A 24,016-nucleotide genomic window follows, 5' to 3' on the forward strand; every position below is an offset into this window, starting at 1 on the left:
GGAACTGTAGTTTTGTGAGGCATTTAGCCTTCTCTGTCAGAGAACTCTAGTGCCAAACAAACTACAATCCCCAGGATTCCTTAGCACTGAGACAGGGCAGTTAAAGCCGTGTCAAATTGGATTATTTCTGCAGTGTGTTTTGGACCCAGATAGCTAATACAAGTGTATGAATATCATATAAATTAAATAAAACATTCCCCCCTTTTTTCTTTTGTTTTTCAGGTTTGTGATGTTCAGACACCCACAGTGGGTTGCTAGCTCTTGATCCACATGATGACACTACATGCACAATGCTTGGTGATCCTATACCCACTACAGAACCACACTGGAGCTGTCTTTTAGGGGTAAGGTAATATTCCACCACCACCTCCTTTTAAAAATCTATTACAGTATAGCAGGGGTGGACAACATTTTCTTAGTTTGAGCCATTTCCCCTAAATAACAAGCATGTCTGCCTTCATTCTGATAGGCTTCCACCACTCCTAATAATTGTGCAGTTGTATAGTGGTTGGGCCGTGGAATTTATTGGTACCATTGCCTAGACATAGAATTATAGTGTGGGTCATGGATATGTAAACTTCAGCCCACATGCTCAGAGATGATGCTGTGGGCCATAATATAAGTAGCTGGGTCACATCTGGTATGTTGGCTAAATGTTATCCACCTCCGCAATACGATGTTGCATAGTTTGCTAAAATTACAAATACATTCCTATACTGTGAGAGACAAACTAGGGAAATCAAATCGTCACAGATTTTGCACAGCTGTAAAAGTATAGGCTTTAAGGTGGGTGTGCTATCACCAGCGTAGTGCAGGTTGAGACATCACATGAGTTGGGAGCTGGCAATCCACAGTGAATCTGAACATCTCACACCTGGAAACTGCTAAGCAAGGTAAGTTAGAGGTGGTGAAGATTCTCTTCTTTTTTAAACAGGCATTTTACAATTTTTCTTCTATAAAGACAATTCTCCACGGTGAATTGGTTATTAAGATGTTGATAACTTACACACTGCCATTTTCAGAAACGTTTCCAAATTTTCTTCTGTTCTCCCCCCCCCCCCCCCCAATGTTAAAAGTTTACTATGTGGTCCAAGAACTAATAGTCTGTTTAGTTTTGGTGAGGAGAGATGTGGATAAGTAATGCATAAAACTGATGGAGAACCAACATGGTATAGTGGTTTGAGCTTTGGGTTTCATTTTCTGCTTGGCAGTGGAAACCTACTGGGTGACCTCAGGCGAGTTACAGACTGTCAGCCCTAGAAAACCCCACAATAGGTTTGCTTTAGGGTCACAATAAGTCAGATAGAACTTGAAGGCATGCAGCAACAACAATAAAACTGCAGACGCCGTACAGACAGGCCAAAATAAAGCTGCTTTGGGTTACTTTGGAAGTATGCTGTTTAAATGATGCATGCGTCCTAAGAGTCTGGAAGCCACATCAAAGCCATGCTCCAGTCCTAAGGACTGGAGCATGGCTTTGGTGTGGTTTCCTTACTCTTAGGACGCATGCATCATTTAAACAGCATACTTCCAAAGTAACCTGAAGCAGAATTCAGGCATGTTTCATTTAGCAGTAAGGATTAGGTAAATCAAGAGTCAGAGAGATTGCCTGGTTTAGTTATATGCTGTTACCAGAAGTATAGCAGACTGAACTAAGTTTAATAGGATCTGTATTATTGTTATCTCAAAATGTTATCCTCAGTCAACAGACAAAGATATCATTTGACATATCTTGGAATATGAAAGAGCAAGAATAAAAACAAACAAATTGAATTTACCTAAATATTATTTATTTCCAATATTGTAGCATTTTTGCCAGGGTATTTTCAAATATGTTTGAAGAGGTGTGCTTGCTAGATGCACATTTTTAGAGCTAAAACGTCAGCAGTGTATTAAAATACATTAGACTGTGGTTAATTACTTCAGTAACCATATATTAATTCCTTCCAGTAGATTTTAAAGAGCACATTCCTGTCTATTTCCCAGGAATGTGTCTTGTTGAGTTCACTTTAATTCTTACTCTAAGATAAACGAGAGTAAACATTGCAGCCTTACATGTAATCCTATGTATGTCTTCTCAGGTCTGTTCATGACCACTTGGCCATGAAACCCACTGGGTGACCCTGAGCAAGTCACATTCTCTCAGTCTCGGGGCAAGGTGATGGCAAACCTCCTCTAAAGAAACCTTGCCAAGAAAACCCCGTGATAGGTTTGCCTTAGGGTCGCCATAAGTCAGAAATGACTTGAAGGCACACAACAACAATGTTTAAAAATAAGATATAATTTTTATATATGCCATGGTATATACTGTTACATATGTTTTACTCAAAGGTCGTAGTCATGGAATATAGTGTCTTTCATTTAGTGTCCTCTACCTGCCACAGTGTTTATTATGTTTAAATATGCACTTCTTTGGGAAAGTACATTTCTGTAGAATATGTTTAAGAAATTGTGAAGAATGTTACTGCATTTCATCACTGGAACATTTCAGTTCTTATTACCACGTCCAAGCCTTGATTATCTAGAATCCTCCTCATACATACTTATGTACTGAAATTTACACTGAAAGGTGCGGTAGGAGATTGTGAGTGACTTCCAGTGTTGCACACAGTGACTTCTGTTTTGTTCCATCTCTCCTTTTCCACTGTTTAATCTGCTCTGGAGAAGATTGTGAAATGTGAGGGGGGAAGCAGGAGAGAGGGGAAAGCCATTCCACTGAAGGATCCTATTGCATTGACATGGTTATAATTGGCATTGGTTTTGGAGTAACTCAAAAATTAACATTCTGATTATTGTCATATTAAACCTAACTACAGAAGTATGAGAAGTTAAATCAAAGCATGCATGGTGCTTACTGTTATCTTGAAAGTTGACCTTTGTTTATAAACGGAGTAAGTACATTATAACTAGCCTTTCCATATCACTATATATGACTGAAGTAGGTTTTTCACTTTTATTTTTGCATTATCCAATGGATTTGGCATCTCTAGCATTTTGGTACTCTTTATCATGTGTCGGGTGAATGCGCTTATTATTCATAAAAATCTTTATTTTTGTTTTTTGTGACAAATTGTTAGTAAAATTAAACCAGTGCTTGCCAGTTGGCAGAATTTCACTTAGAGCCCTGAAAAAAAGCAAGGAAGAAAAATAATAAGTGTGTCTCTCCTATTGTTTTCCATAATGCCATGGTTTGGGAATGTTTGTCATCTTTATGTTTTGACAGCATTTGTTTAGGTGTGCATCATCTGATGTTGAAGCTAATAGGATTTTTATGAATAGTCAGTTGTTGGGGTTTTTTTAAACTAGCATTTTTTTTAGTGCTGATATTGTACATAGAGTTGCTGTTGCCTTTTAGGTCTCTCTGTGTCTTGGGTACAGTTACAGATCATGCAGAGCCATGTAATTATATACGTATATTATTAAGAAAAATCAAGCTGTTACATTTCACAGGTAAAAGGCTATTACAAAAGGAGAAAACTTTCGGCTGTACAAATCCAGGTTTAGGTTTTCTAGCTAATAGTTTATTTATTTATCTATCTGTCATATTTTTGGAAAACACAATTTTTCTGCATGGTGAAAGAGTACATGCTTTTCCTGCCTGTACATATCTGCATATGTAGAAGCAGACCTCTGAGTGAGTTGAGCCCTTTTCTCCTCTTTCCCCACCTGCAAGTTATCAGATTGTTTCTTTTACTGAAAGGTCTATAAATCCAATAGCTTGCTTTTGCCTCAGAGCCTTAGCCTCAGGCTGTTTGTGTTTTGGCGCCACCTTTTCCGCCTCTAAGAAAATGTGGAGAAGAGGGACTTTGTCTTGCTTTGGAGGCTACTCTATGACATATACAGGTACAGTATGCATGTTGTACAGGTTGGAAAGGATGGATTATTCCCATAAAAAGCCCTTCCTGTTATTAAAACAGAAAAATCAGTCACAGGTTGTTTAAATTTTTGTAATGGTTAACAGTAGCAGTTCTGATATATATCTATATCTATATATTTTTAAAAAAAATTAAAGTGATTAGCTTTTTTATTTCTATTTAGTTCTGCTTTCGGTAGCTCCAGCATTGTTCAGACTCGTTCACAGACTTCTGAAATACAAGTTTCATCAGTGACACCAAAAACTGCTGCAGTTTTAGCAGGTATCAATAAATGCCATCCATCCAGCACAGGCAATATGAGCACACACCAAGCAAAGATGCACTATTAATGTTTAAGTGTTGTATATTGTTACTTGTATAATATTGAACATAGTTTTTTTAAATTTGGGAAATTATTTAGATGTAAATTTCTGCTTACTTTTCTGGAAGACTGACAACCTCAAGGAGATTTGACCTATTATTGCAGAGCAGTGTCCTGTTAGGCATTTAAATTTCAACTTCCAGCAAAGTAAATTTTACTAAATTTCTGTGTTGGTTAATTGTGTTGAAGGAAAATAAGGAAAACTAAGTAGTGGGCTGTTGTTTGTGATCTAGAAATTAGACACAGTATAAACACAGTGCCCCCACTTTCTTTAATGAATACTAAGAAAAAGGAAACAGACACACACCAGTGTCACGCCTCTTTTGCCCTTCTTCTTCTAGTCTTAACTATGGTCAGGCCATATACTGGCACTGACCTTAACCACAGGCAATTATTAAAGAGGATATACAGTTGGCACACCACATTTGCGGTTTGACTTTGCAATTTGATTATTTGCAGTTTTGATTAATGTGTTCTCTCTAGGAATCTCTAGGTCCTCCAGTGCAGTTCTGCTGGAAGTTGACCATAGAGTTGTGCTGGAGAATCTAGAAGTTCCTAGAGAAAACACTTCTCTAGGCATTTGTAGATCCTCCAGCTTGAATCTATTGTCAACCCCTACAGAGGTTGACCATAGAGTTGCATTGGAGGACCTGGATATTCCTAGAGAGGTGTTCTCTAGTTAAAAATAACAGTATTTATTTATTTGTGGCTTTCCCATATTCACAGGGGTCCTTCACCCTTAACCCCAGCGAATGTGGAGGGACCACTGTATTGACTGAAATTGGTGCTGATTAACATATTATGGTTAAGAAAGAACCTCTAGTAGCTCTGTTCGTTGTTCAGGTCATTTCAGCATGTATCTTAAGCACGTTTACGGTTTGTGCAGAGAATTTGCATACAGAAGGAGAGGACTGCAGGAATGGAATATACAGTCCTCTTCTGATACCTCAGGAAATTAGAAATGTTCCATCTGTTGCAATCCTTACAGGGTGACTGAGTAAGCTTTTGCACCAACAATAGTTCCATTACCATTTCATCTTTTAGACTGTGCTGCTTTGGAAAGCAAGACACACCTGTGTGATTAGATGATTTCTTTTGTTTGATTGTTGCTTTTTTTAAAACTTGCAAGATAAGTACAGATTTAAATTTAAAAAATGGTAAGATGGGCATTCCTGTCATATATTCATTACTGTATATTGGAAGAAAGAGCAAAAACACAAGAACAAAATATGGTGGCTTATTTAGTAACTTAATCAAACATAAGATACATGTATTTACCTTGCACTTGCTGATCTTTTTGATGGTGTAGGTTGATTTTTGAAACAGTAAAATAATGAATTTAATATATTTATGTTATGTGAACTCTTCACAACATAAACATACTGGTTTGCATGCCAGCTTTGTAATAAATGTTTTCTTGGGTTGTGCATAAATGAGCTTAAAATACTTGAGCAACATTGCAGGTAATTGTTTTGTATTTTCCCTCAGCTGAACTATGTCTCTCTCTATATTTTTATAGTGGATGATGTTGGAGAAAAGCTAGATCATATTGGAAACACTCCATTAAAAATCAGCACTGAAGTTTCACATGATGACGTATCTAAAGATGACGGGTTTGGTTCAGAAGTTATTAAAGTGTACATATTTAAAGCTGAAGCAGAGGATGATGTGGAAATAGGTATGTATCTCAAATTTTGTTTAAGTGGTAGTTTGTAGATGTTCATCAAAATTTAACTTTCTATATTACAAAAACCTAATACGCTTTTGTATTGGCCTCCAGTTAGATTTCCTTTCAAAAGAAAATCTAAAGCAAGTAGATTGCAAAAATAAAGGAAGCTGTGCCCATACATTGTGTAATGCCCCCTGCTCCTGCCTCATTTACCTCACTCCAGTTCCAGAACCTTCCCTGCTCCTCAGGACCAGTAAAGTTTGCTTCTGCCTGCTATGTGCTAAATCCATAGCAGTTTGTCATGCTGTCTACAAATTTAAAAATGCTGTCCCACCATGCTATTTTCCCTCCCGATGATATTTGTTAACATTTTATTTTACTCAGCACACAGAAGAGAAATGGAAACCTTTTACTGTTTCGGTTAAAGTGTTACCAAATGAAAATTATTCCTTCTCTTCAAGGTGGAACTGAAATTGTAACAGAGAGTGACTTTCATAATGGGCATTCTGTAGCTGGAGTTCTAGAGCAAGGAGGTGTTGGCAGAGTACAGCGAGAGAAGATGGTTTATATGGCTGTTAAGGATTCCTCTCAAGAGGATGAAGATATTAGTAAGAACAACATTTTTTATGTTGTTAAGGAAATAACTGTCATTTTTTCTATATGTTATACCACTATTATGATGTGTATATGTGAATGGATTTTCTCTCTGTATTGTTACATGATCATTGAAAAGTCAAAAGAAGATAGAAATTCTAACAATCAGTGGTCCCTGACTATTATTTAAGCTACACATTTTCATGTGGAAAGGGTTGCATGCTCCAGTTCATAAACTGGAACCCAAACAACCATAATACAGTGGAGCCTCGGGTTACGAAAGTAATCCGTTCCGCGGCCGCTTTCGTAACCCGAACGGCTTTCGCAAGCCGAATCCCCATAGCCGCTAATGGGGAAAAGCCGCGATTTGGTGTAAAATCGCGGCAAAAAGCACCAAAAGTTTTTTCGGGACCCGAAAAAACGTTCGTAACCCGGATCAATAATTTCCAATTGGATTTTTTCGGGTCCCGAAAAATTCGTAACCCGGGTATTTCGTATCCCGAGGTTCCACTGTACTATTAATCATAAAACTAGCCATAATGTACTATAATTATGCACTATGTCGTACATCAGAACCCTGTGATCTGATATTCAGTTGTCTGACTATTACAGGTTGCACAGTGCACTTATATATGTCTACTCAAAAGCAAGTCCTTTTGAGTTCAGTAGTGTTTCCTTCCAGGTAAGTGGATATTAGGAATAAACCCCATTGAGGTCAGTGGGTCTCTTTGGGGTAAACGCACATAAGATTGCACTCTATCAAAAATGACAGTAGTTCCCTAAGGTCATTTTACCTTAGGCACTGTCTTGTTTTTATTGATTGTATGTAACCTATACTGGGAACCTTTTTGACTGAATAGTGGAATAAAAATTTATTTAGATAAATAATATTCAAAATTCATTAACACCAGTAATTTTTTTAAAGCAAAGAAACCGAACTAAACACACATAGCAACTGTTGCATTTACAACTTTTTAAAATGTATTTTTTTACTTTTTTATTTTATTTTACAGTTGGCCCTTGATATCCGCAGGCGATGTGTTCTGGACCCCCCACCCGATACCAAAATCTGTGGATGCTCAAGTCTCATTGACCCCAATAGTGGTGTGTGCATGCAGCCACGCCACCTTTGAGGCATTGGGACTGAGGCCCTTCCTTCCTTCCTCCCCCTCTCTCCCTCTGAGGCTTCTACCCTGGGTTTGGTTTTGGAGGCGGAGGTTGGAGCCCTATCAGCTGGAGGGAGCTGGCACTGGGGATTGGGTCCCAGAGCCTGGAGGTGCTGTTCCAGGTGTTTAGCCTGAGAGGGTGCTTCGAAACCCAAGCCCCGGCTCTGGCTCCCTCCGGCTGACAGAGCTCCATTGGGGATAGTACGGGCTTGCCGTCCACAGATGTTCAAATCTGCGATGGCAAGTCTGCGGATATCGAGGTCCCACTGTATTTAACTTTCTATTTAAATTATTTTTTTAAGACTTAACTTTATACCATAATATTTACAATCATCCCTATTCTGTTGTCACAGATTTAACCATCCATGGCTTGAAAATATTAAAAACACATTCTAAAAAGCAAACCTTGATTTTGTGATTTATATAAGGGACACCATTTTACTGCAACAATATATATAATGGGGCTTGAGCATCCACAGATTTTGATATCCATGGGGGAGTCCTGGAACCAAACTGTGGCAAATATCAAGAGCCCATTGTACCACAGTTTTTACATCACTCTATTTAAAATTACTGTTCTTGGTTCAGATTTTATTTATTCAGTAGATAGACTAGGGTCTAAAACACACTGTGGAAATAATCCAGTTTAACTGTCCTGGCTCAATGCTAGGGAAATCTGGGAACTGTAGTTTTGTTAGATACAGTGTGCCTGCACCAACTGTGGACTTGACATCCATAGATTTGAGCTCCCGCGGACAGCAAGCCTTGGCTTTTTTAATGGACACACTTGAGAGAGGCGGGAAATATAAATAAATTTTATTATTATTATTATTATTATTATTATTATTATTATTGAAAATAGTGGATTTGAGCATCTGCGTTTTTTACTATGCGGGGGGTGTGTGTTTCCGGAACAGATTCTCCCATGGATACCAGCGGCTACTTTATTTGGTCTTCTCTGTCAGAGAACTCTGGTGCCACAATGAGCTACAATTCCCAGGATTCTCTAGCACTGAGTCAGGACAGTTAAGGCGGTCTCAAACTGGATTATTTTTGCAGTGTGTTTTGGAGCTAGGTTAACTACTCAGCCCCCCAGTTGGTAAAACAGAGACAATTATACTGACTTAGTTTACTGCCTTACAAAATTTGCTTGATGTAGCATAGTATTTTGTACATTAAATTCTATAGAAACCCTTGATTAGTATCAGTAGTTTCCACTAGAACAGTGTGGTGTTTGTAGCTGTGTTATGTAATTTTGAATAATTTACACAGAAGAGTGTATCTTGATCAGTATTTTGTGCTCAGGCACCAGGCCCTGTCTGATCTTGGAAACTAAACAGGATCAGCCCTGGTTAGTACTTGGGTGGCTATCTTAGTACTTGGATGGGAGACAGCCAATGAATACCAGGTGCTATAGGCTATATTTCAGAGGAATGGACTGACAAAATGATTGAGTATTCCTTGCCTTAAAAAATCCTGTCAAATTCATGGTGTTGCCAAAAGTTAACAGGTGACTTGATGAGACACACACACTCCATTATAAACTTCTCACATTCCAGTAAAAAGTATTGCACTGCTGTACTAAGCATGTTTATTGAGAAGTCCTGGTGAGCGGCGTAAATAAACCTTACTTCCCAGAGGTTGGAATAGTTATTTTTGGGGGGTTTCAAGTGCCAAAAAACAACAACAAAAAAACCCAACCAATCTGTTAGGTGACTAGGCTGGCTGGGTTAGAAGAATTCTGGAAATTGTAATCTTAAATGTTTCTAAACTACCTTTTTTCATGATAAATATTTATAGGAATGTACAATAGCATTGAAAAATCCACAAAACAGCAGTACCTTTATTGGGCCAACCAAAATCCACAAAATACACAGTGCAAGCTTTTGAAGCTCCATTAGCTTCTTCAACAGGCAAAGATGTTAAAAATCATATGGGGAAGGGGAGGATGATGATATTAGTCAAAGGCCTATATTTTGTCAATATATTGTTCTCAGCTAAGATGGTATGGAGGGATATCCATGTAGGCAGAGACCATTCCTTAAGGCTCTGTCTCCCAGAACTCAAAGTTCAGGAAGTAAAGTCTATTAGTAACGCAAAAGACGTTTCCTCAGATCCAGGTTGTCCCTGTCCTTTTTGCAAGGCTATCCAACTCCTGCTTAGCAGAAAACCTTGCATGTTTCAAGAAGCTTCTGCTGTTCCATTTGAAAAACTTTTAGATGCTGTTTACATAAAACACACCAAATGCAATCCCAATTGAAGAAGGTTTTACCCAACAAGAAACCTCAAAAAGTGAAGCCTCAGTCCCTTGGCTGATCCCCCTGTTGTGACTAAAATGTGGTCTTCTTAAATGCAGAAAATATATCCAAGGTTAACCATAGTGGCCATACGACAAAATAACATCCAAAATCTGCAAAACAGTGACACCTTTATTTGACTAACCAAAGTGCACAAAATGCACAAGAGGAGGGAAATGACAGATGTTAAGAGTCACAGGCCACCATTTTGTTGAGATGTTGTTCTCAATTAATATACTACCTTAACTGAGAACAACACCATTTTGACAAAATGTAGATTATGGCTCTTAACACTCATCTTTTTTAGCATTCTGAGTATAATTTATTGCTCAAACTGACTGATGTTGATTTAGTAGATATTCATACCTGATTAAAATGGATTGAGTAAAGTTTAATTAAAAGATAATGTCATAATGTATAGATAATGTCATTAATTAAATCTCCTTTAAAAACAAATCTAGGTTGTGCTGAAATAGCAGATGAAGTTTATATGGAAGTTATTGTTGGAGAAGAGGAAGCAACATCACTTCCTGATGCACAGCTTGAAGAATCTGGTGTGAATAAAACCTTTGTTCCTGTTGCATGGGCTGCTGCTTATGGTAGGATGCTAGATTGTCTCTTCATGAATGAGCACATTTTCAAGCACTTGCCTGTATTTTCTTTCTGTAATTACAGAAAGTAGCTAACTTAGCTATGCTTCTCTTATTCCAGCTACTCCCCATAGACATGTACTACCTCTCTTCCTTTCCAGGCAATTTTAGGAAAGCACTTGGTCTTATGTAATAAAATAAGAAGTGCGTTTGAAATACACAAACCTAAATTACATTTCAGTCAAAGAGAATTGCCACAAGATGGCAAAGGTAGACAGTGTTACCAGTTGGATGAGCCCATATATTATTTGACCACTTTATGAAGCCAAAGTCTACAAATGTGATTGCAAATATTGCCATGGCAGCCAGGAATTTAATACTGACAAAATTGAGATAAGATCTCAAGCCAGGAAAAATCATTGTGTTTTTTCATTTTGCTCTAAAGTCCACTACAGGATGGCTGTTGTTGTATTTTCATCCTTGCCACATCCCCAGACTCTTTAGTTTAACTGATCAGATGCAGCAGTGGGATTTTTAAACTTCCTTTTTATTTCCCTCAGTGCAGTTAGTCCCTGCTTTCCCAAATGCCTGTTTTTCATCCAATCTAGATTCTGTTCCAGGAAACAGTATATTCCTAATAAGTGAAAGGGATGGTTTGCAAAGTAGGTAGTTGTGTGTGCACTTAGCTGTGTTCCTATGAGAAAGAGGCTATATCAGTGGAATGGTATGGACTTTTTATGTATAAAAGTTCAGTCCCCAGCATCTTCAGTTAAAAAACCTCTGTTAGAAGGTTCTGGAAAAGTTTGTTGTCCAAAAATATAGAAGCTATCACCAGGGTAAATAGTACTGGGCTAAATGGATCAGTGGCCTGACTTAGTATGAGAAAACCTAATATATTCTTCATGAAATAGCGATGAGAGGTTCCAGGCAGTGGGAAATTTCTGTGGATTTAGCAAACTCTATAAACATAGAAAGTGTTATTTTAAAAATAGTTTCACAGAAACTTGTAAAGGCTAGCTGATATTGTCTGGTTTGTTTTAAAAATGGTGATATGCTGTGATAGCAGTAAAAAGGAGGAATGCTTGGAAAGCAGGGCACATTTATAGGATTTATTTTGTAGCAACTCAGAGTTTGGGTGAGATTATGTATGAATTTTTAAAGTTCCCTTTGCCTTTGCATGTCTTAGAAAGTGTTTATGAAAAACTGTTTGATAATCACTTAAAACATTTTCAATAGCCGAACATTTTTTTTGGTTATTTTTGGGGGTGATAGACTTTTTCAGAATTTCATGCTGTTGCTAATTTTGAACTATTTTGTTGAATTGCCATTTTCTCTAGGAGATGATAGAAGATTATCAAAGAGGTATGAAGACTGTCAAACACCAGGTGAGTAGATGAAGAATGATTGCTAATGTAAATATGTTTTTAACTATTTAAATGTAATAAAGATTTGTATATGAATTTTAGATTCAGGAGAACATTTTAAGTGCAAGCTGGTACCTAACATATAATGAAATTCAGAAGGAAAAACACTTTGATCAGTCCCAGTACTGTAGGTCTGTTCACAGCTTGCATATTACCAAAAGAAGCCACCTTATAATTCTTCACTAGTGGGAAAGCTGGGAGAATTGCATTACAACAGAGAGTTGTGGATCAAGCTCTCTCATACCAATTGTTTCTGCCTTTCTCCCCCACTGCTAATTCTGGAATAAATTATTATTCCATCATAAGAAGATTGAACCATCATCTAAAGCATGTTTAATTGGAACTAAACCCCACTGAATTCAGTGAAACCTGTTTCCAAGTAAATGTGCATAAGATTATAACCTAAATGTGAGATGAGTACATGAAAATTGTACTGGAGGATGTTTGTTCATTCATTCATCCAAACTATTTTTGCCTTCATTTTTAGCTGTCAAACTGTGCATAAGACAAACAGAAATTATAACAAAGCAGCTGCTTTCCGTGTGTTGTATTAAACAGAACTATATGTAGCTATTTTTAGTGCTTCTAGCATCGTGGGATGAAGCAGAGTCCCCTTATACCACTCTCAGTACAAACACAAGAGCCTTTCTTTAAAAACTTCATATTTCTAAATAAGCTCTTATAAGGAAGTCACTTGCAACACTGTGATGAGTGTTTTTCATATCAGGAACCAACTTGGAAGCAAGATTAGAAAACAAAAATGGTAATGCAACTCAATACCTGCAAATCTGTGATAGCATTAGCACAAACAGACTGCTTAAGCAGAAGGCCAGGAGAAGGAGAAGAGGGGAAGCAAGGCAGTGGCAAACAGGTAAAACATCTTTTTTGGCTAGTTTTTAGTTAGCATCTATTCCCATACGCTTCAGGTTTTGAGCGTTTTGTGAAAGAAAACTCGAACAAGATTTTGAAAAGTTATTTTATTAGGTGTGTTAAGTGTTACTTTCTCATTTCCTTATAATATCATTTTGTATATCTGAGGTTGCTACGTTCTTGTTTCGTTAGCATACTAGGAGACTGGTAGATGGGAAATTGATAGAAGGCAATAAATAAAATTACCCATTTTTGTTTTTTACACCAATAATAGCCATCACAAAAAATTAATATCAGGACCTGCTAGAATACATAAGCTTCTTAAACAGAACTTGTAATTTAATACTAGCAGTGATCCAATACTCCACAAAGTCTTACTCTGCCACCTCATTGTTGCATAATTTTAGAATTATGCCAGTGGAGTATAAACTGTGGCAAGATCTGCCAAGCGGGTAAGCCTTCAGGAATTGCATGTAGACTTCATGTCTGATAGGCTGCACATCCACTATCTGAGATGCAGGCTAGCTAAGTACAGAGAGGTCCATTAGAAGAAGATGAGTAGGCCACAACAACAGTGAATACAATGGTGGTCTAGAATAGTTGTGATTTTCATTAATGGAGGGACTACCTACATCAGTGTAGTTATGAATTTTCAAGCTAATGATCCAATATGTTGGACGTTCACAAAAAAGCACTTACTGATGGATGGCCTGTCAAAATGTATGTTATATATAGAGAGAGAACAAACAATATTTTGGCAACCAGTATGTATTGAGAACTTGTTTGGAATTTTCTGTTACAATAAAAGATATAATCTTTTATGCCAAAGACCAGAAAATGTGCTTATTGTAGAAGACTGGGGAAATAATTTGTATGACTCTACTATTCTGGTCAAGTTAACATTGCTTAAGGCTTAAAGCAGATAGATAAAGATTTCCTCATTTCTCAGAAAACTAGAAACATTTAACTAGTTATTAGAAAAATAAATTGTATCTATTTATGAATTGGGAAGGGGTAACAGTTCTGAGGGCTACACACGCACATATACACACATGGTCTGGGAGCATTGCACCTACTTCACCTCAGTTTTTAATATATTTTTAAGAGAACTGATTTTAAAAACAATGTTTAAACTGAAAAAGTCCCCCGTATCCTCTGGGCTTTAGGGGGGCAATTTTGTTGCTTGAAATGAGGAAGATGACTTTGTTTCCCAGACAGTGAGAAAAAGTAATCTCTTGTTTTCAAAAGGCCCTCTGTTCAAAACAGCCTGGAGGATATAAATCTGGAGAAATTACACCCCAAGGCCTGTAGAAAGTGTATGCACCTAAATATTTATATACATTAAAATGGGGGATGGGCCACATTTTGCCCATTCTGTTGTAAAAGTAGAATACAGGTAATTTATTACCATGAGAACTTGTATATGTGTGTGTATATATACACATTGAATTTTAAAAATAGCCATTTAATATTGCCACCCATATTAAACAGCAAGCTGTTTGTGTGCACAATTTGGGGTATTTTTATATAATTTTTAAGTTAATGAATTATTTTTGGTGGTGTTATAAATTGACTTATTCTCTAAGCAGAGGTAACAAAAATGAAAAATGTACCAGCATGTACATACAGACAAATCTCTTCTGAGCATATCTAGTTTGAAAATAAATAAAAGTAGTTCTTTTAGCATTAACATTTTGTTAAACAGGACCACACTCCTGACTATTTAACCTATTGGACAATTTGCTTCTTAAAAAGTACATTGTGGTTGACTGATGTCAGAATCTTTTTATGTTTGTGTATGATCTGTTACATTATGTTTTCTGTTTATTTGAAATCAGCTGTTATAATAGGTCCCGATGGACAGCCCTTAACAGTCTATCCTTGTCATATATGTGGAAAAAAATTTAAATCCAGAGGATTCTTGAAAAGACATATGAAAAACCACCCAGATCATATGATTAAGAAGAAATACCAGTGTACAGACTGTGATTTTACAACTAATAAGAAAGTAAGCTTTCACAATCACCTGGAAAGCCATAAGCTTATCAACAAAGTTGACAAAACTCATGAATTCACAGAGTACACAAGGCGATACAGAGAAGCAAGCCCACTCAGTTCAAATAAACTGATTTTAAGGGATAAGGAACCTAAATCACACAAGTGCAAGTATTGTGACTTTGAATCTGCAGAGCAAGGACTGCTTAATAGACACTTGCTTGCAGCTCACAGCAAGAACTTCCCTCATGTTTGTGTTGAGTGTGGGAAAGGATTCCGCCACCCTTCTGAGCTCAAAAAGCATATGAGAACCCATACAGGGGAGAAGCCTTACCAGTGCCAGCATTGTGTCTTCCGTTGTGCTGATCCGTCCAATCTGAAGACACACATCAAAAGCAAGCATGGTACTGATCTGCCCTTTAAATGTGAACATTGTCCTCAGGCGTTCTCAGAGGAGAAAGACCTGCTGGAGCACCTGGAATTGTTTCAAGGGCATAAGACCCACCCGTGCCCACAATGTGACCACAAGAGCACCAACACAAGTGATCTGAAACGGCACGTAATATCTGTTCACACAAAAGACTTTCCTCACAAATGTGAGGTATGTGAAAAAGGCTTCCACCGTCCATCAGAGCTCAAAAAGCACAATGAAAGTCATAAAGGTAAAAAGATACATCAGTGTAGGCACTGTGACTTTAAAACTTCAGATCCTTTTGTACTTAGTGGGCATATCCTCTCAGTTCATACCAAGGACCTGCCTTTTAAATGCAAACGATGCAAGAGAGGATTTAGGCAACAAATAGAACTGAAGAAGCACATGAAGACCCACAGTGGAAGGAAAGTCTATCAGTGCCAGTATTGTGAGTATAGCACTACAGATGCATCAGGCTTCAAGCGGCATGTCATATCAATACACACAAAAGACTATCCCCACAGGTGTGAGTATTGCAAAAAGGGATTCCGTAGACCATCAGAGAAAAACCAGCATATAATGCGGCATCACAAAGAAGCTCTAATGTAACATATGAGCTGTGGAAGAAAGCAATTTAGAAACTGTGATATGCTAATTGGGGAAGTAAACTCTCATGAACTGTTTCTCCTGGTTTCAAAGCTTGATATTAAATCATAACTTTACATTCTTTGTATTAAAAGTCTTAAAAAGTATTAGGGTTGACAGCGGAGCTCATAGCCCTATGATTGTTGCTCATCAGAACCTAAAGAACACTATAAAATACAGAGAGGAACGAATGTCTGGGAAGCTGCAGAATGAGACCTTGAATGTCTTCTGTTTAAAGTATTATACATTATTAAGCTAAAGAAAATACTAAGGAAGTTATCATAGCCCTTTATCAATGATGCCATTTTATCTGCTTAATGAAAAACCAGGGACGGAAATTCTTTAAAAAGATTTGCTAAGGCAAGTCTTCCATATGCAGTTTTTGAACAGTGATACTACATAGAAATCAAATCATCATTACATTTGTCATTGTCCTGAGAAAAAGTATTCAGAATTGGTCACATTATGAGACCTAGCCCTCTCTTGTGTGTTTGTTTTTAAAGCAAACATACTTTTTAGCAGGAATCTTTGTCTCCATTTATATAGGTTTGATGGATAATTTTTTTCAGAGCTGCTAACCTATTTTATTGCAGGATATGGTGTTACAAATACAGCATTATGTTTTTGAGCTCAAAAAGTGTTGTTCGGTGCTAAGGTTAAAGACGTGTGTATATATAATTTCCCTTTTTATCTGAATCTGCAGTTGAATGTTCAATATGGCACATATGACAGGAAGTATCTTTTGGCCGTTCTAATTATTATTTTAAGAAAGAAGAAAATGGATGAATGCAGCTGTTGGTGCTAAGACTTGGCACTCTTCTTTTTCTTGTTTCTGTACTATCTTCCTTTTTTACAAAACAAAAAGTCTCAAGATAGAAAGAACATAATCATGCCTAGAGAATCTGTAGGACTAGTGTTCCTGGCAAAGGAGGAGCACAGGTCCTTAATTGCAAATTTTAAAAAAATCAGTATAGACATGAAAATTGCACCTTTTAATCAATTCATACAAAATGTATACCGTTCTATGAACATGCATTCTCAATCTGTAAGAAAGTTATATATGCAGTATTTAACCAGAACAATATGCTGCCACTAGAGGTTTGGAGGTGGGTCTTCAGTTTACAGTGTATACATTTGAAATATGCATCCCTTTAAACAATGCTTTGTGTTAGCATGCTGCAAATCAAAATGGCGCTTAATATAACAAGCTGGTCTAGGGCTATTTAATAATTAAAGAACTGTTCATAAATGTTATGCATATAATGTGTCCTTTTTTAAACTTTTTTTTAAGTTGCTTCATGTTTGCACACAGCTGTTCACATGATAAATTGTAACTTTACTTCATGCTACTATATTGTGGCTTTGTGTTTCGGATAATGTTCATACTTTGTTTTTGCACCAGATGAGAATCAGTTCCTTGAGAATATTTTTTTTTTTAATACAGTATTTCTAAATTTCAGAAAGTTAACTTTGGGAAACCTTAGAAAACGACTTGTGTTCTATGTGGCTGTAAAAAATGATGTACACGCTGTAAAATAAGATTGTCACTGTTATGTGGGATTATTATTTCAAAATGTGTTACTCATTGTAATGAGCATACAATAAAAAGCATCTCTTGCACTCCAAACTTCATGCAGAAGTTTACATTCCTTGTTAGTGCCAGCCCAGAGGTATGTATTTTTCATTTACCATTTACCATGTACAAAGAAATACTTAGTTTGATGTCTTGACCATTATTCTTGAGAATCTACTTCAAATTGCAGTGACAGTGGAGATGGTTAGGATTGCTTAATCTAACCTTGGAGACTCAGGTGAGAAGTGGACTCGCCTATGAACAAGCTCTGAGATTGGCTTGCTGCTGCTGCTGCTGCTGTTGTGTGCCTTCAAGTCGTTTCCAACTTAAGGTGACACTAAGTTGAACCTATCATGGGGTTTTCTTGGCAAGATTTGTTCAGGGGAGGTTTGCCGTTGCCTTTCCTTACGGCTGAGAGCATGTGACTTGCCCAAGGTCACCCAGTGGGTTTCGTGATCGAGTGGGAATTGAACCACAGTCTCCCGAGTCATAGTCCAGCACTCAAACCACTATGCCAAGCTAGCTCTGGCCAAAGTAGACCAACTGAAGTGACAGGCCTGATTTATTTGACCCAAAATTGGTTCAGTGGGTCTATTCCTGGTTGGGTCTTTCCTCTTTCTGTTATCTTTGATTGAACCGTTGTTATTGATTGAATTATCAGTAATTGAACAGGGGTTGCAGTGGTGATGCTTACTGCAAAGTAGACAGAACTCACAAGTTCTGTTTGGTTTGTAACATTTTGCCTGATGAAGAAGCCCATGGAGCTTCAAAAGCTTGTTACAAGTATATTGTTCATTTTGATCGGCCAATAAAGGTATCCCTGATGGATTTTTGTTTGGATATATTAAATGGCCAACACAGCTATCCCTGAATGTTGAAAGTAGCTGTCTTGTCACACTAAAGAAAGCTACTTTTATCAACTCATTAGTTTGGAATTATTTTTTTAAATTCATCATTAGTTAATTTTAAATTAATGTTCTAGTAATGTGTAGCTATATTAGCAAATAATCTTATGCCCTCCTACAGTTTGTTTTGCTTTGTTGTTGTTTTGTGAAGCACCTGTTCTTTATAGGTTATACGCCGGTTTGATTGTGGTAACATAAAGCGGGATATAAATTAAAGATGATGATGATGATGATTTATCCATAGGGAAGACTAAATGCAGTTCCCCCAGTACCAAGAGTCTAATCTGTTTGTGTGCATATTAACACAAGGTTTCTTGCAACCTGCTATGAGAGGATTCAGCTTCAGTGGTTGCAGTCTGATAGAGATCTGATCATGTAAGCTGGGAGAGTGGTGTGGAAAAGGACAACAACACTGAGCACAAGCACTAGCAATGATTTGGAGCAAGGCCAGTAAGTACAAAGCAAGATAATACATGATAGCTTTATTGACTGAAATAATAGTTATAATTCAACCACAGCACTTGTGCTCCCATTTCTCTTCAGAGAGGTACTAGCAACACAATTGAGCACACATCAAACATCACTTATGCATGTGTTATGCAAAGGTGGGGAATGCATCCATTTCAGCATGAAACTTCCCTGATGTTTTCATTTTCTTGTAAACCTGCACCTCAGGTTTCTTATTTATATACATTTACATGGAGTTGAACACCAAGAAAATTATGGAATAGAGTTCAAAATAGATCTGTTTAGATTCATATTAGTTTTATGTACATATAAATTCAGTTGCATTCTCAACATTCTTTGTGTCATTAGCTATTATAAAAGCAAGGTGTGTTGAAAAAAGAGACTGTTTTGTCAGAGTAGATTCCTTAGCCAAAATAAATAAGAGGTCACTCATATTTTGTATTTATGCAGAAAATTACTTATATTCACAAAATAGCCCAGTGCATCTGCTTCATTCATGTATTGTTTTTCAAAACACGGAGCAGACTCTGAAGAAACAAAAACTTCATCCAGGTGTTTACTTGGTTTATTTTTCAAACTGTGTCCTCCATATCCTGCACAAACCATTGAGGCGTCTTTCACAATCAGGCTGTGACCTAATATAGATAAAATTTCTTTAGCATTCTTAAACCTTTGGACATGCCTAAATAGTAGTTTGAAGGGTTTCTGATACTGTATGCTAATTTGAATAATTTAGTACTTAGCATTGCTTAGGAGACTCATTGATGATTGTTCAGTTTCATGCTCTGGAGATGTTCAAGCATTCCTTGTGTTTAGCATTGGCCTTAGTTGCCCTTGAGATAACCTATCTTTTCTGATTAGATATCAAACACACTACTCTGTATGAACGAGAAGAAGCTTGGGTGGCAAATACTTGCCTTTCCTTCTCATCCCCAGCCCAGTTGTCTTCCAAATGGACAGCTGGGCTGCACAGCGGGAGGAAGGATACTGAAACCCACCCTAAGTTTTACCCTTGAGTTATCCACAGGTCATATAAAAATCCCTAAGGTGCGTTACAGACTGCCCGTTTGGGGCGGCCTGTAACTGGCCCTTTCCCTGCTGGATCGGGGCCTCAGCTGCCACAATGGCAGCCTCTGAGGCCCCGATCCGCCGCTTTCCAGGCTGTGGGGAAACGGCAAAAGGCCGCTTCCCTGCGGCCTAGAAAGGGGTGTCCTTGGGGCTTCAAGCCCCAAGGACACCCGGCGACGGCAGGGTTAGGGGCATCAGGAAGTGACGTCCCTTTCTAACCCTAGTATGCACTGAGCGCATACTTTTTGCCCGTTAGGAACGGGCCTAATTTTGGCCCCAAAACCTGACTCATACATGATGTTGACTTATAGTTGGGTACATATGGAGCAATATACTAGGAAAGCAAAGTTTAACCAGATTTGGTTAATGCTAGCTAGAAGTCAAAACATGTCAATTGCTGTGGCTTTCACTTTAACACATCACAACCAGGTGTGCAGCTGTTTTTAGTTCACCAAAATTCAGCATCAAAAATACCACATACAGCTCACCCATATTTAACCCAGAGAGAAATCCCACATAATTCAACAGGAATAATGTACGCCTAAGTAAGCATTCAAAGAATTTCAAGGATGATGACAACAACTCCTGCCAAACTGCTTTTTTTGTTGGTTCACAAAACAGCTTTATTGGGTATAACTTAGAATGTTTTCACTCTGGAGACCTGAATTAAAAAAGAACATTCTAAAGTATGGCTTGCCGGAGGAGGATCCGTCTTATTACCACCTTAGATGCCTTTAAGAAGGCAATTAAGACGATCTCTTCCGGCGAGCCTATCCCCCAGACCTGCTATAACAGCGTAAGATGATACTCTACTTGGAACATCGATGAGGAATTGGATATGATATTGCACATGTACAGGTTTTTTACTGTTTTTAAGGGGTTTTTGTTTGTTTTTTGTGTTTTGCATAATGAGAATGTATTTTAACTACTTGTAATTTTATATTTGTGTTGTTCTTCCGCCTCGATCTGCAGGGAGAGGCGGGATATATATAAATAAAAATTATTATTATTATGATTATGATACAAGACGGCCCCAGGGAGGGCCTTGACTGCGGGGGTCCCTGGGACGCCGTGAGGCAGGAGCATCCTTCAGAGAATAGCATACCGATTGAAGAGCAAGACGAGGCCCCAGAAGTGCCAAAGTCAACAGACAAAGAGCAAATGGAGAATTCTTTTTTGCCAAAGCTTACATCAGCGTTACCAACAAAGCAGAAGAAAAAGAAGGAGGAAATTAAATTTCCTGTAATAACTGCGCCCACCATGAATATTGACGGGGGGAAAAACTACACTATCGAAAGGATGAATCTTCTTTTTTGCCTTGACACCCCAGAGAAGTGGGAGAAGCAGAGGATTTCACCCCCACTCCAAGCAAGATACACCAGCCACACTGCACCTTCCAGACAGAAACAACTCAAAGTCAACAACAGAGCACATCAAATCAAACAGCAGGTGAACGGAGCAGTGAATGTCCAATTTATACACTGCGTCATCAACGCTAATGGAGAATCAAGTGATTCACATTGAAGATATGAAGTACAGTGTGCAAAAAGGACCATCAGAATTCCAGGTTTTTTTGGGTTAATTGTTAAATCTATTTATCACTTTAAAAAAAAATAAAGTACTGTATTTTCTGGCATATAAGACTACTTTTTACCCTAGGAAAATCGTCGGGAGTCATCTTATATGCTGGGTGTCATCTTATAGGGCAGATGCTGAAACTTCTGAGCTGGACTGGAGAATCTGCGGTCACCCATATGAAAGCAGCAAGGGCAGCGCTGTACAAGTACGGCAGAAGAAAATCTACTCATCAGGATTTGTGGAAAGAAGTGACAACGCGGTTCTGATGACAAGGTGAGGGGGCACCTCACCGGGAAGGTGTAAGTGAAGGGTGGAACAAGCTGCAGGCGTCCGGGATGCCAGGGGTATGGAAAAAAGATCAGTGTTTGCACTACCGCTCTGATAGTCTTAGAGACAGGGAGGGCTGGGCAGACAGAGAGAGCTGATCAATCCAAGCAGGCTTTGTATACAACAAGTTTTCCTGCTAAGTAGCTGCATGTCATAAGCATCTGAATTAAAATTACCATATTGAAATCAAATCTGATTTTTTTAAAAAAATTATTTGGTGTGTGTTGGAAGAGGGGTAGTCTTATACAGCGAGTATATTCCAAATTCAATATTTTAAGTAGAAAAGTTGGGGGTCGTCAGTTGTCTTATACGCCAGAAAATACGGTATGATACAAGAAAGGACAACATCAAAGCATAGTAGAACACCCTCTAACAATCACCACTAATAAAAATTCAGTAATAGTTCAAGACATTTCGTCCAGAGATAAGCTAACTTAGAATATTACAGCCACCACCATTGAACAGACCCAATGCACACTTTTGTTAATCTACCAGTCACCTCTCCCCATCTCTGTTCATCTATCATAGTTTGTAAAAGTGATGTTTCAGCTCTGCATTCTCTGCTTAATGACCTTATGGCAAGGCTGCATAGTTAACTTTACAGCACCTCTGTCTCTTCACAGAACATGACATTTTGTTTACAGTGAGCACAGTCCAGACCATAGTCTCACTGGGTGAAAACTGTGATGTTTAATTGTGTAGTTGACATATGCCAGAGATCCCCCTTCCCAGCTATCTATTTTCCAAGTTAGGTGAGTTGGAGGAATGTTGGAGGGAATGTGGAAGGAACTTTAATGGCCTCACTCTAGCTATGTGAATCGCAGATATTAAAGACTGTGGGTGGTCACACAATTTCCACCTCACTTCCAAAAATGCCTTTAGAATGATCAGGTGCTGTACCTATTTATAATCTGACCAAGCACAACCTCTACCATGAAAAAAATACCTTTCCTATAGTTAAAAGAGGGAAATTGTGTACTTTGGCTAAAATGTTAAGAGTTTCCAGAACTGCAGAGGGATGGGTGGGAGGTCTAGTTTGCCAACCTAAGGGATTGTTAGGGAGACTTTGGGGTAAATGTGTTTATCAAACAGACAAGATTTATAGCTAAACCAAGATGTCTGGCTATCTGAAGCAAAGGGCAGGGTGGCAACCTCCCCATTCCATGTGCTGATGACAAGTGGATAGGCAACTGAGTCTTAAATCAACAGTGGTGACAGGACAGCCTCCACCACATGAGACTGTGGCAAGCTAGTTTAGTAGGCAGATGAGAAGCCACAAATGCACAGATATACCCTAGAATCTAGAGTTGGAAAAGACCACAGGGGTCTAGTCCAAACCCCTGTCATGCAAGAATACACAGTAAAGAGGCCTTCCTACCCCTTGCTGCCACTCTGTATCTCATACCCAAGGTAGCTGTTTCATTGCCTAATAATAAAGCCAGCTCTGCAAATAAATATGGTTTACTGCACCAGATTTTCTCTCATGAGAAGATCAGTAACAATGGACAACTTTCCTACCACTACAATCTCCTTACAGCAAGCAGTGATGCAATGTAGTTGTTAAATTCTATGTCACCTTCTTTGTTCCTGTAACACACTGGACTAATGCAGAGAACAAAACAATCAGTGCTCTGCGCCCTATAGGACATACTTTTCAAAATACACCATAATTTGTCAGCTGACCTGGTTAAGACTGAAGGTAGAATGTCTGAAATTCATTAATTTGAACAATCGAGGTTAGGACTTAGCCATTCCACCATCCCACCCACCCTAAAACTATTACATCCTGTGCTGCAGCCTTTCTCAGACTGTTTACCCTGGAGGAATCCTTGAAATAATTTTCAGATATCAAGGAATATCTGCATACACATTGTATTTACAGCTAAAATAAAGTTTTTCCCCAACTCCTGTGGAAACCCTAGCAACCTCTCACAGGTTGAGCAAGCCTACTGAAGTGTGTCTATAATTCTTTTTCCCAAGCTTGGCTGTTCTTATGTTTCAGGCCTGAAGAACTAATGTGAGGGTCACAATTAGAAAAATAATGTAATGTCCATTTGTATGCAGATTCCTCTTGGTCAGCTGTGACTTGTCCAGGAGACTTGTTCATTCCTGAAAGAAGCAAGCAGTTCTTTAATCGGAAGTAAAGGATTCCTGTGACAAATAAGACAAATAAGACAAGTTACGCATCTACATGTGATA

General features: G+C 38.1%; 2 protein-coding genes across 5 annotated transcripts in view; one reads left to right on the forward strand and one right to left on the reverse strand.

Annotated features, from left to right (window-relative positions):
- Window positions 1-17,525, forward strand: part of ZNF711 (ZFX family zinc finger ZNF711) — a 28,244-nt gene extending 10,719 nt beyond the window's left edge. The window contains exons 4-9 of one of the 3 annotated variants that reach the window (XM_089536544.1): window positions 5,756-5,914; window positions 6,367-6,513; window positions 10,424-10,561; window positions 11,890-11,937; window positions 12,704-12,847; window positions 14,685-17,525. In XM_089536544.1, the coding sequence (XP_089392670.1) occupies window positions 5,756-5,914; window positions 6,367-6,513; window positions 10,424-10,561; window positions 11,890-11,937; window positions 12,704-12,847; window positions 14,685-15,862 (1,814 nt within the window). In that variant the 3' untranslated portion in view covers window positions 15,863-17,525. The remainder of the gene's footprint in view (window positions 1-5,755; window positions 5,915-6,366; window positions 6,514-10,423; window positions 10,562-11,889; window positions 11,938-12,703; window positions 12,848-14,684) is intronic. The other 2 variants (XM_089536545.1, XM_089536547.1) reach the window with 2 other exon arrangements.
- Window positions 17,526-18,831: 1,306 nt separating this feature from the next.
- The window catches only part of LOC149308843 (protein POF1B-like), a 39,886-nt gene continuing 34,701 nt past the window's right edge, over window positions 18,832-24,016 (reverse strand). Inside the window, exon 15 of one of the 2 annotated variants that reach the window (XM_089536549.1) lies at window positions 18,832-23,926. In XM_089536549.1, coding sequence (XP_089392675.1) covers window positions 23,921-23,926 — 6 coding nt within the window. In that variant the 3' untranslated portion in view covers window positions 18,832-23,920. Of the gene's footprint in view, window positions 23,969-24,016 lie in introns of both variants that reach the window. The other variant, XM_089536548.1, reaches the window with a different exon arrangement.

The sequence above is a fragment of the Sceloporus occidentalis genome, unplaced genomic scaffold, assembly GCF_023333645.1.
Source record: "Sceloporus occidentalis isolate IW3139 unplaced genomic scaffold, rSceOcc1.0.p SCAF_8, whole genome shotgun sequence".
NCBI classification, from domain to species: domain Eukaryota; kingdom Metazoa; phylum Chordata; class Lepidosauria; order Squamata; family Phrynosomatidae; genus Sceloporus; species Sceloporus occidentalis.